The following is a 12,207-nucleotide window of genomic DNA, read 5'->3' as shown; positions in this document are numbered from 1 at the left end:
TTCCCACAAGCAGGGAAAAAATGTCCCTTGCCTAAGGGCTTGAGATTCATAGAGCTCAGAAAAGACCCAGGGTTTTCCTGGGAAACCTGATGCCCTCTCTCCTGCCCTATTCTGAGCCCAGCCCACTTGGGCGGTTGCCCCATCCCATCTCCTGACCTAAGGACAGCATTGACACCTCACAGACTAGAGGGAGATTGCAGGAGGGCAGCCCCATTGTGACCTAGAGATGACATCACCGCCTGCCTGATGCCAGAGCAGCAACCTGCCCTCAGGTGTAGCCTGGGTACTTGTTGCTGTTTTGAGAGTGTCTGTGTTGAGAGTGTCTTAGTGCCTGAGCCCGAGGAAATGAATTCACTCCTCCTCTATCTGCTCTTTCTTGTCTTTTATGCTGTGATCAGGCTCGCCAGATCTGAGGTAAGTGAGACTCCTAGAGAGATGGAAAGGCTGGATTGATGCCAGCTGAATGCAGGAACCAAACAAAAGTATTTTTCAATCAGCAGGCTCGGATCATCTCCACCCAAGAGTCCTCAAAGAGCTGGCTCAGGAGGTTATTGGCCCACTGACATTAATTTTTTAACCAATGTAGGATTCCTGAGGGAATTCCAGAAGGCTGGAAGTGTGCTAATGTTTTGTCAATATTCAAAAAGCTACGGGAGGTTGGCCTAGCTTCTTATAGGCCAGTTAGCCTGAAATAATGGACAAACTGATATGGGATTCAATCAATAAAGAATTAAAGGACGGGAATATATTTAAAGCAGGTTAACAATGTTTTATGGAAGATGGGCCATGTCAAACATAGATGTGACAAACTTAGACTTGTGTAAGGTGTTGTTTTTCATAGATTCCAAGGCAAGATGGGCCCATTGTGATCTTTCTAGTCTGGCCTTCCTGTCTAGCACAGGCCAAAAACTTCCCCACAATCATGCCCAGTGCATACCTTTTATTAAAATGTCCAGTGTTGATTTTAAAAATCGCCAGTGATGGAGAATCAATCCACCATGACCTTGGTCAATTGTTCCACTGGTTAACACTGTTAAAAATGGACGCCTTCTTTCCAGTCTGAATTTGTCTAGTTTCAACTTCCAGCCATTGGACCATGTTAGACCTTTCTCTGGTAGGTTGAAGAGCCCATTTGTAGTGATTTCTTCCCCAGGTAGGTATTCATAGACTTTTCCTCAAACCACCCTTAACCTCTTTAAGCGACATTGACTGAGCTCCTAAAGTCTATCACTACAAGGCATGTGTTCTAATCCTTTAATCATTCTTATGGCTCTTCTCCGAACCCTCTGCAATTTATCAACATCCTTCCTGAATGTTAGACACCAGAACTGGACACAGGATTCCAGCAGTGGTTGCACCAGTGCCAAATACAGAGGTAAAACAACCTCTCTCCTCCAACTTGAGATTCCCCTGTTTATGCATACAAGTACCGCAGGACATTTGGATTAAAAATTAGCACTCTACAATATCAATGGAGCACAGGTTAAATGGATTGAGAACAGGCTAATGGCTAACTGACAGATCTCAAAAAGTAATTGTCAAAGGGCTCATCGAATGTGGGTGTTTCTAATGGGGCTCTGCAGGGATCAGTACTAGGTCTGATGCTATTCAATATTTTTTCAATGACTTGGAAGTAAATACAAAATTGCTGCTGATAAAAATGTACTGATGACACGAAGACTGGCAGAATGGTAAATAACGATGAGGACAGGGCAGTCATACAGAGAGTTCCGGAGAGTTGGTTTGGCAAATGGGGCCCATTCAAACAAAATGCATTTTCACACAGCCCAACACAGAGTTATACATCTGGGAACAAGGAGGGCCTATTCAGCTTTGGATTTCACGATCTTTAGTTTTGTATCATCTGCAAATCTGGCCACCTCACCGTTTCCCCCCTTTTCTAGATCATTTATGAAGATGTTGAACAACTCTGGTCCCAGTACAGATCCTTGGGGGACCTTGCTATTTATCTCTCTTCATAAACTCACCATTGATTCCTACCTTTGGTTTCCTATCTTTAAACCAGTTACTGGTCCATGTGAAGACCTTCCCTCTTATCCCATGACAACTTACTTTGCTTAAGAACCTTTGATGAGGGACCTTGTTAAAGGCTTTCTGAAAGTTCAGGTACACTATATCCACTGGATCGCCCTTGTCCACATGTTTCTTCACCCCTGTGACATTACGCCCCATATTCTTCATAGAAATATTGTTCTATGAATATGGCATAACTAAGGTATGTTTTATGCAAGATGGGTCATGTGAGATATCATTGGAAAGGTTCTGATTTACTGAATGGGATTATCCTATTTGTATGGATGTATCATTTCTATATCTGAAGTTAGGAATATGGGCTCTGTATCAATTACAAAAGTGCTTGCACCAGGAGAATGCCCCCAAACAGTGGGCAATCAGCCTGGATGGGCCATTAGGAAGGACAATAGGACTTTGAAAATACTAATCTTCCTCCTTCCTGAGAAGTTTCCTGAGATGCTGCTTTGACACTGCAGGGTCATGTGATCATGTCACCTCATAGAATCATAGAATCCATAGAATATCAGGGTTGGAAGGGACCTCAGGAGGTATCTAGTCCAACCCCCTACTCAAAGCAGGACCAATTCCCAACTAAATCATCCCAGCCAGGGCTTTGTCAAGCCTGACCTTAAAAACCTCTAAGGAAGGAGATTCCACCACCTCCCTAGGTAACCCATTCCAGTGCTTCACCACCCTCCTAGTGAAAAAGTTTTTTCCTAATATCCAACCTAAACCTCCCCCACTGTAACTTGAGACCATTGCTCCTTGTTCTGTCATCTGCTATCACTGAGAACAGTCTAGATCCATCCTCTTTGGAACCCCCTTTCAGATAGTTGAAAGCAGCTATCAAATCCTCCCCGCCCCCTTCTTCTCTTCTGCCGACTAAACAATCTCAGTTCCCTCAGATGGGCATCATTTTGGACTGGTGGTATTTTTCCACTAGGAGGGCATGGGGGGGTCAAACTGGGAGACAAAGGATTCCTGTCATAGCCAAATCCTATTTAAGGCTTGGAAGGGAGTTAATCTAGGTTCTTCTTCTCCACCACCTCCCTGCCCCAAAAGGAAGACTGCTGAAAACACCTGGAGAAATAAAGGAACTAAACTGTGGGGGAGGAGGGCAGGGGCTGAGCCCAGGCGAGAAAGATCTAGCCTGTGAAAGGAATACCTGGCTAGTTAAGCTGCAAGCAGTGCGCTTTACCTTCAAGAAACTTTGCAGCTCCCAGGCAAGTGGGCTGAACTCATGCCAAACTCTTGTTGTGGTTTTTTGGTGTAAAAGAGCTGCCGTTTAAGGATGATATTGGGGTTATATCAGCACTTGTTTGGGTGGATTTGGATAACCCATTCATGGCTTCACCACTCAGGAGTAGCATGGCCATCCCAAATGCATGCAGATAAAACCCCGAGAGCATGCACTCCCTAAATATGTATCTAGGAAACACTGTTGTCCAGAGGTCGGATTTCTCCCCCAAGGTCTGAATTCCGTGCATGGTATCTGGGGTGAGTTGCATAACCTGCAATCCTAAAACCTGCAGAGTTTTGTCATCTCTGCAGGAGAGAGAACTTTGCAGGCTGTCTCCTTCAATGCTTATAAACTCTGCAGGTTCCTGGTACCAGCAATCCCTGTTTCTCCAACCCCTGGATTGTTCCAGTGACCCCTGTTATGGGTTGTGCTCTGTGCCCTATATTGTCTGCATCACAGGAAAGCACAATGCCTACCCATGAGGCCTCATAGTGCAATACTCTTCCACAAGGAAAAACTTCCCCCTGGCCCCACATGGCAATCACCTCTGGCTCATTGTTCTCCCGGGTTTATTGAGGAGTTCTCTTCTAACCCTGCTGCTTTCTCTGTGTGTGGCAGGCTTCTCCGAAGAAGAGGAGACACAGGAAGAAAAAGCAGAAACCAAAAGGTAAGCAGCCCCTGACCCCACAGCTGCGGTGGCAGACTCAGGCCCCATGCAAAGCAGAGAAATAGGGTCTATTCCCCCACCTGCCTCCCCTCTTCCTGCGAAGGCACAGTCATGCCCAGAGTAGTGCAGAGGCCCTGGCTGGGGCTCCGTTCACAGGCTGCCCCTGAAATCTGGGGCTCTAGGCTGCTAGGAAGCAGAGGGTGCCCAAGCAGCTCAATGTCTCCTTTATGTCTCACTTCTGGCAGCTTTTGGGTGCTGTGAGGAAGAGTTGGAGGAGGCTGGTGCATCCCTAGAGACGTGGTAAGCAATGCCCCCCTCCATGAATCTGCAGTGGGTCAGTCCTCTCCTTTGGCGTCAAGCAATTCATCCCCACCCGAGTAATCCCTCCCCTGCCCCGACCTATGTACCACGCAAGGAACTCTTCTCCTTTAGACTCATGTAATTCATTCCCACCCAGCAGAAGTTGCCATCTCTACTCCACCCCCACGCATTATACAGTGGGTCATTCCCTTCCTCGAGCATCATACGGTTCATTTAACCTGGGGCAGTGGTGGGGGGGGTAGATTGTGTCGACTGGACTGGACCATCCTCCCCTCCCAAGAGGGGGAGAAAATGTTTTCTGGGAGCAGCCCCGTGCACCCCGGGGAGGTGAGGTGGAGAGGTCAGGAGGAAGGCTGGCCTTTCTAGTACGGTGAGTAGGGTGAAAAGGATCCAGCAGCACTTGTGTAACGGCCCCTCCTCCAGTCCCCCGGCATGGGTTCCCAGCACGATTTGAACCCTGGACCTTCACCTCTGCAGCATAAAGCCCCCCTGAGAGCTGAAGAGGTAGCTGCATTAGTTGGCAGCTATAGTAATAATAGAAGATATACCAATCTCCTAGAACTGGAAGGGACCTTGAGTCCAGCCCCCTGCCTTCACTAGCAGGACCCATTTTTGCCCCAAATGGCCTCCTTAAGGATTGAATTCACAACTCTGGGTTTAGCAGACCAATGCTCAAACCACTGAGCTATCCCTCCCCCCAGTAGGCTGTTATCCTATATTTTGATTAGCTTCTGTGGGGGGGACATGACACACACGCTGCCAGCAGGATACACGCTCACCTCCTCAGCACTAGCAGGGCTCACCTAACAATCCAGCTAACCCCAAACCAGAACATCCAAGGCCCGGGTATTGCAGGGGAGGAGGCTGCCTCAGTGGAGAATGGGACAGGGAGCCTTTCGGTGCCGCCCCTCTGGGTAAAAGAGGGCCTGAGGGCAGGGCCTGCACTCAGCTATCTGCTCTCTCTGTTCCACAGCTGCCCTGTGCCCCTGGGGAAGCTCCCCTTGGCTCAGCGCCTCAGGCTCGTTGAGAGGAGGGTACAGGACGTGGCCAGACACATGGATGAAGTTCTGATACCGTAAGGCAACTGACCAGGGGGCACCAGACTGGGGGCTGGGTGGGAGGGGAGAGTGAATGTAGAGAGGAGGGAGCAGGGACAACCAGACACTCCAGGATCCTAAAATAACAGGGAAAAAGCCACTAGGAGGCTTTAGCTTCCAAGGTGAGAGACCAGTGAAAGTGAGGTGAGGGATTATCAGAAATGAAATGCAGAGACTACAAGTTGGGGTTGTGAGTAGGATCAAATCCTTCTGTAGGGCAATATCTGCCAGCAGGCGACTGTCTAGAACCTGCCCGTGCTGTGTTTGAAGGAAAAAGCAATCCAATGACACCCTGCGAGGGGGTGTCCACCCCACACAGCACTGGAAGGGGCTCCGGTGGCCAGGCAGGCCCATGAACTCCACAGGGTGCACCTGCAGGAAGAGCCAGGGAGCAGGGAATTGATCCAAGCAGGCTCAGCTGGCAGGAACAAACGGGGCCTATAAAGCCAGGAAGCTGGCAACAGACAGGGGCTGCGGCTGGGAAAGGGCAGCCCCTCCCTGGGAAGAGGGGGGAGTGTTTGGAGCTGGTGCACCCAGAGCAAGGAGGGGAACCAGGAGTAGTAGGAAGCAGTCCAGGCTGGGAGAGGAAAGCCCAGAACTGCTGGGTTGAGGGTCCCTGGCCTGGAGCCCAGTGTGAAGTGTGGGCCCAGGTTTCCCTACCAGCCCCGGAGGGCATGGCATGGACCGGCGGGGCAGTGAACAGGAAAACTGTCTGGGTCACTGTGGGAGTGACAGTGACCACATGCGACAATTGGAAGGGGCATTGACCTCGAGAGCTAATCCCCAGAGTAGGCACCAGACAAGCAGTGAGTGGGACACCACGTGATACACCCCAAACGCGAGTCATCAGCTGGGTTTAAACCCAGGACTTTCAGGACCATAGCACAGACCTCCACCACCAGAGAAACTCCATTAACTGGGAGCAATAGTAGGTTGTTAGCCTCTAGTGTATCAGCCATTAGAAGAGGACAGTTTTCCAGTGCGTTAGAATGTAAGAACATAAGAACAGCCAGACTGGGTCAGACCAAAGGTTCATCTAGCCCAGTATCCTGTCTTCCAAAACTGGCCACTGCCAGTGCAGCAGAGGGAATGACCAGAACAGGGAATCATCAAATGATCCGTCCCCTGTCGCCCATTCCCAGCGTCAGACAAACAGAGACTATGGGCCACCATCCCTGCCCACCTTAGCTAATAGCCATTGATGAATTTATCTAGTTCCTTTTATAGTTTATAGTCTTGGCCTTCACAACATCCTCTGGCAAGGGTTACACACACATGCTCACATCTTCCTCCCCCAAACCAATTGTTGTTAGCTAATCTTTCTATTAAAATAGCAGTAGATCCCCGATCATGCTCAAGGCCCCATTGTGCTAGGTGCTGCACATGTGCGTGTGACGAAGGGGTTATCGTTCTAGATAAAATGAGTGCCAGCTCCCCCTCTCAGTCCTTCCTTACCCAGCTGATGTCCTTGTGTCAGGCTGTGGTGTGCAATGCATGCCTAGGCCCTGCCCCATTGCACTACTGTTGGAAGGCTGTGCCCAAGCCCTGCCTTTGCTCAGCAGGGCCATGTCCCATCTGTCCCTGTCTGCTCTCTCCCACAGGCCGAGTGTGTCGACATCTGGGATGAGCCAGTTCTGCTATTCCTCCATGGAATCCACCACCTCTCCCCTCTGGAGTCCCAGCTCCTTTCCCCTGAGAGAAGCCTCCGTGACTTGGTCAGAGCCCCTCTGCCACACAAGGGAGACCATGACTGTCGCAAGCTGGGAAGGATCCACTCATCCCATCCAAGCCCAGCCTCTCCCCAGGCCTCCTGCCCACAGCAGACGAGACCGGCGAGAGCAGAACATAGGTCTGGACCAGATGTCAGCCCATGGCTCAGACTTCAACATCCGACAGAAGCATCTGCAGAGCCAGCTGGGGGCTCCACAAACCCCCATCCCGGGGGAGCCATTGCTGGGTGAGCAGGACACCAAGCAGCAATGGCAATTCAACACAGATCGGCCCAAAGGTGGATTTACGGCAAAGGTCCCAAAGCCCCTGAGATCCGACACCAGGCCTCAGCATGCACAGGAGATCCAGGAGCCATGTGTCTGCCCCTGGAGACCACTGCCCCAAAAGGCCCACAGGATTATGGCATCCCCTGATGCCATCCTGGCCAGGCTTGTGCCCACGGCGGGGGTCAAGCTGCAGGATCACGTGGCTCAGAAATGCTCGGAGATCCAAATGAAGGCTTTTCCTAAGGTCGTGCGAGACTCGCACAGAGATGCTCCCCTCCGGAGAGAGACTGCCCTGCCTGGGCCACTCCGTCCCCCTAGGGAGCCAGGCAAGCACAGGACAGCGGCATTCCCAACAATCAGACAACAGCCTGCCCACCCCATCGAACTCCACATAAGGCGTGAGCATCTCATCATGCAGAGGGGGCTGCTCACCCTGGATCCAGAGCCCTCGGCAAAGCTGCCTCACGCCGTCCAAGCCAGGGGAGCCAGTGTGGAGTTCAGTGAGATGGAGACCGATTTCCTGCAGATGGGGAGGCAAAGCACAAGCTCCTCTTCGTCCACACGTCCTCCAACGCCAGTGGAAGATACCACCATGGAGACGGGCAGGAATGATAGCGCGGCAGGAAACCAGACTAACCCAGATCGCTGCACTCTGCCAGCAAGGATGGATCTGACATCGCCACCTCCAGGAACCACAATAGCAGAGAAGACACTCGAAGCGACACTCCAGATTTATAGGAGCGAGTTCAGAAAGCCCCTTACCAGTGTGTGTGACAGCAAAGGGACTGAAGAGAAGCTGGAGCTGCACATGGAGAGGAAGGTTACCTTGGGAGAAGGGTCCTGCCTGGCGCCAGCGGCACAGGCAGGTGAGGGCAGGGCAGATCTTCCCAGGACCCAATGGCACCAGGTTGCCCCAGAGGCACCAGGCTCTGAGCAGCTAACAAGATCCACCCTTGACTGTCTCATTGCTGGGCAGGCTGCACACGACCTGCAGATCAAGCACCTGACGGAAATGTTGAGCAGCTCCCGCCCCTTGGCGGGCCAGGTCTCAGTTTGCCAGCAGTGCCGCAAGGCACATCCAGGAAAGATGAAGGGTAAGAAAACTCAGAAGGAGACATCTGCTGAGCTGCATGGGATTCCAGACATCATGGATTCACATGGGTTCGATGGCACTGTGAATTCAAAGCTCTCCAGGGACCAGCCGCCAATCAAAATCTGCAAGAAGTGCAGTAAGCTTCGATGGAAGAGACCAGCTGGCTCTGCAGGTGCTGACTTGCCCAGAAGATCCCATGGAATTCCACAGCGACGGACTCCAGGAGACTCCTCAGCATCATCCAACCACAAGATGCCAGCGGTGTGGCTCCTTCCAGCAGACAAGAGCAAGACGCAGGATGGAATGAGGAAAACAGCTCCCTCCAGGCAACCAAAGATGGTGTCCATTGCTACGAGTACAACAGGGCTTTCGCAAGCTGGGGAGAAAGTAACTGGGAGTCCTGACGGTTCTCCCCGAAAGTCACCAAAGGCCTCCAGAGCTAGGACACCATCCCCTTCAAGGAGAAAAGTTCTCAAACAGATGTTAATGCACCTGAAGCAAATCTTCAGCAAGTTTCAAAACAAAGTGAAGTCCCGAATGTCGAAGGACTTTCGTTCCAGAACACCCGACACTAAATTTACAAAGCCACCCTTTTGGAAGGCAAGGGCCTCCAAGGGTGTCCGGTTTCCATACTACTGAATCCCACCCTGCCAGCATGCCTACTAACAGAAGGGGCCCACAAATTCCAACATCTCCCTATCATCCAGTGGGTCAGGTAAGCATGGGCTAAAGTGGCTGAGAAGAATGGCTTGTTGTCCTGGGACACAGAGACTGATGTATAAGAGACTCTCCTTGGGGTATCACATTTAAACCCAGATTCCAAGATGAAGGGGGGCCTGGGGTCTTGGATGAGATTGAGGGTGTGGCTAGCTCACTGGATTTGTTACTTTACCTCATGCGGTTCAAGAATCAATCCTTCCTTCAAGAAGAGCTGATACTAAATTTACAAAGCCACCCTTTTGGAAGGCAAGGGCCTCTAAGAGTGTCCAGTAGTACTATTAGGGCCCTACCATCAATCAAACCCAAACCAGCCCTGTGACCCCTAAAACCCCGCCCCTCGACCCCTTAAGCCCCACCCGCCTCTCAGCAGCAGCCCCACCCATGGGGGTATTACTTCCGGGGTCAAGGTGGACACATGACTGGAAGCAAAGTGTGTCATGTGACCCCTCTAAGAACTCCTCTCGCTGCCCTCTACCAGTCAGGAGGGGTTTCGCCCCCATAGGCCTGCCCCAAGAGGTGATTTGACCAATCAGGGGTGTTCCAGGGTGGGGGGACCCATCCAGATGTGGCTTGTGTGACCCCTCTAAGAACTCCTCCCAATGCTCTCTACCAATCGCGATGGGTTTCGGCCGCATAGGACCACCCCCAGAGCAGATTTGACCAATTGGTGGTGTTCCAGGGCGGGGTGACCCACCCAGATGAGGGTCGTGTCACCCTTCTGAGAACTCCTCCCAGCGCCCTCTGCCAATCAGAGTGCAACACTATCACCCCATAAGTCCCAGCGCCGGGGCAGAAGAGGCCATCTTTTACCAAGGATGCGTGCTTTAGAAATCATGGAAACATGGACTCCTTCACCACCCCTGTGAGCACTTTGGACTTTGTTTTAGCCCCGAGGGCCTTTGGACTTGTGTGGAGAAAGCGCTACATCAGCGACAGTTCCCACGAGGGCTCTTTGACTCAGCCGTTGATGGATACACAGAAACCCGAAACCCAAACTCTCGTGAGGCAACCCAATGAGCATGAAGGCCTCTCATTGTTCGCCCCACTAGAGGTGGAAGGCGAACACAGCTCGGTTGAGTCATCGGAGGACAAGGTGAATGGAAAAGACATTGCTCAGGTAAATGAATGATTAAGAAGTGACTGCTGATGATGGGGTGTAATGGGGTTAGGAACCGGGGGTGGGGGGGTTGTGTATGTTTAAAAACAAGCAGTGGGAACTTACACTGTTTCTTTTCTGAAAATCTCTCTACAGCTTGATGATGCCTTTCTAGAGGACCCGCACGCCCTGGACAGCGTTACATCAAGCAGCGAAGATGAACCGGGCTCTCCTTGTTTTTGCTCAATGCCGATACAAATTGTTGAAGAGGACTCCGAGGATGACAGCTATGAGGAGTTTAGGAGGCTTGGCACGGAACTAACTGAGCCAGTGCCACGTCGTGAGCATAAAAAAGTCATGCGGACTATTGTATGTGTTGCTGTTTATGCTGTCCTTAATCACTGCCTTAGGGAAAAGCTTTTTGAAGATTGTGAGGGCTGTGTCATGGATGTGCCAGCCCAACGGCGCCATGACTGTGTGACTTGGACTTCAGTAGATATAAACTGCAAGCTCCAGGGCCTGTGTGCTGAGCTGTATTTGGAAAGCTTATTAAACACTGTTCTTGCCATAGGTTATGCTATGCAATGTCTGTGCCTAACCCAAAAACATTTAGCGTAAGGGGTGACCTTGATAAATGCTGTGCAATTTAGTGCAGACCCTGACCGTATTTTAAAGAAAATGACCAAACCGGAAGATGCCTGTGTCACATTATTGACTTGAACTGGGACCGTATAGAACATGGTTGTAACCAAGGTCCTGTAGTGGCACCAAATCTTAGGTAAAGGGGGTCATATAAGGGGTCTAAGACCAGGTTATGGGTTGCTGGTTATGATTATGCTGTCTGGGTGCATGTGTCATTTTGTAGTTGAAGTTATGACTATTGGCTCTATCCTGTCTGTATTTCAAACTTATGCTATGCTTCTGGGTGACATCCCAGACGAGTTGGTGTTAGCTCTGCCTAGCCTGCTTGGTGGCCCATTAAGGACCATCAGCTACACAACTGACCCATTGAGAGAAGGCAGATGCGCCTTGTAAGTCAGCAAAGTATGCAGGGACTTGTCCATATGACTCCAAACTCCATTTTGCTTGTAATTTTCCACAGTAAGGACAAAGAGGTGTTCTTACACCTGGAAAAGACTATAAAAGGCTGATGCCTCATCTCCATCTTGTCTTCAATCCTGTTTCTTACCTCTGGAGGGACTTTGCTACAAACTGAAGCTCTGAACAAAGAACTGATGGCCCATCCCAGCTGGGGATGTACTCCAGAGACTTAATTTAAACCTGCAGTTTATTCTATCGCTGCTACAAGCCTGAACCAAGAACTTTGCCATTACTGTATGTAATTGATTCCATTTAACCAATTCTAGCTCTCATCTGTATCTTTTTCCTTTTATGAATAAACCTTTAGATTTTATAGATTCATAGATTCTAGGACTGGAAGGGACCTCGAGAAGTCATCGTGTCCAGTCCTCTGCCCTCATGGCAGGACCAAATACTGTCTAGACCAGCCCTGATAGACATTTATCTAACTTACTCTTAAATATCTCCAGAGATGGAGATTTCACAACCTCCCTGGGCAATTTATTCCAGTGTTTAACCACCTTGACAGTTAGGAACTTTTTCCTAATGTCCAATCTAAACCTCCCTTGCTGCAGTTTAAGCCCATTGCTTCTTGTTTATTCTTAGAGGCTAACTAAGGTGGACAAGTTTTCTCCTTCCTCCTTATGACACCCTTTTAGATACCTGAAAACTGCTATCATGTCCCCTCTCAGTCTTCTCTTTTCCAAACTAAACAAACCCATTTCTTTCAGCCTTCCTTCATAGGTCATGTTCTCAAGACCTTTAATCATTCTTCTCTGGACCCTCTCCAATTTCTCCACTCTTTCAGTACCTGTTTCCCCTCAATTACAAGGTTTCATCCTGTGAGTTTATCGACGATGAA

The 12,207-nt window shown here is 50.2% G+C and overlaps 2 protein-coding genes across 2 annotated transcripts; both read left to right on the top strand.

The window, feature by feature from the left end:
- Positions 1 to 325: 325 nt before the first annotated feature.
- LOC123361950 lies at positions 326 to 9,671 on the top strand. The gene is made up of 6 exons (XM_045002181.1): positions 326 to 414; positions 3,893 to 3,941; positions 4,187 to 4,241; positions 5,236 to 5,337; positions 6,961 to 8,836; positions 9,648 to 9,671. The coding sequence occupies exons 1-6, from the start codon at positions 346 to 348 to the stop codon at positions 9,669 to 9,671; spliced, it is 2,175 nt and encodes a 724-aa protein (XP_044858116.1). The 5' UTR covers positions 326 to 345.
- On the top strand, positions 8,310 to 11,089 carry LOC123352162. Its single transcript, XM_044991947.1, has 2 exons — positions 8,310 to 10,286; positions 10,422 to 11,089. The coding sequence occupies exons 1-2, from the start codon at positions 10,011 to 10,013 to the stop codon at positions 10,881 to 10,883; spliced, it is 738 nt and encodes a 245-aa protein (XP_044847882.1). The 5' UTR covers positions 8,310 to 10,010; the 3' UTR covers positions 10,884 to 11,089.
- Positions 11,090 to 12,207: the final 1,118 nt, after the last annotated feature.

The sequence above is a fragment of the Mauremys mutica genome, chromosome 1 (genome assembly GCF_020497125.1).
Source record: "Mauremys mutica isolate MM-2020 ecotype Southern chromosome 1, ASM2049712v1, whole genome shotgun sequence".
Lineage (NCBI taxonomy): Eukaryota > Metazoa > Chordata > Testudines > Geoemydidae > Mauremys > Mauremys mutica.
Note: the sequence above shows the minus strand (reverse complement) of the source record. Positions and strands in the feature narration are given on the sequence as shown.

Excerpts from the sequence above, each read along its gene's own strand:
- LOC123361950 (XM_045002181.1), top strand. The coding sequence starts at position 346 with ATGAATTCACTCCTCCTCTATCTGCTCTTTCTTGTCTTTTATGCTGTG. Across the intron at positions 415-3,892 it reads TCAGGCTCGCCAGATCTGAG|GCTTCTCCGAAGAAGAGGAG; the intron begins GTAAGTGAGACT and ends TGTGTGTGGCAG. Across the intron at positions 8,837-9,647 it reads TTTCGCAAGCTGGGGAGAAA|TCAGGAGGGGTTTCGCCCCC; the intron begins GTAACTGGGAGT and ends GCCCTCTACCAG.
- LOC123352162 (XM_044991947.1), top strand. The coding sequence starts at position 10,011 with ATGGACTCCTTCACCACCCCTGTGAGCACTTTGGACTTTGTTTTAGCC. Across the intron at positions 10,287-10,421 it reads ATGGAAAAGACATTGCTCAG|CTTGATGATGCCTTTCTAGA; the intron begins GTAAATGAATGA and ends ATCTCTCTACAG.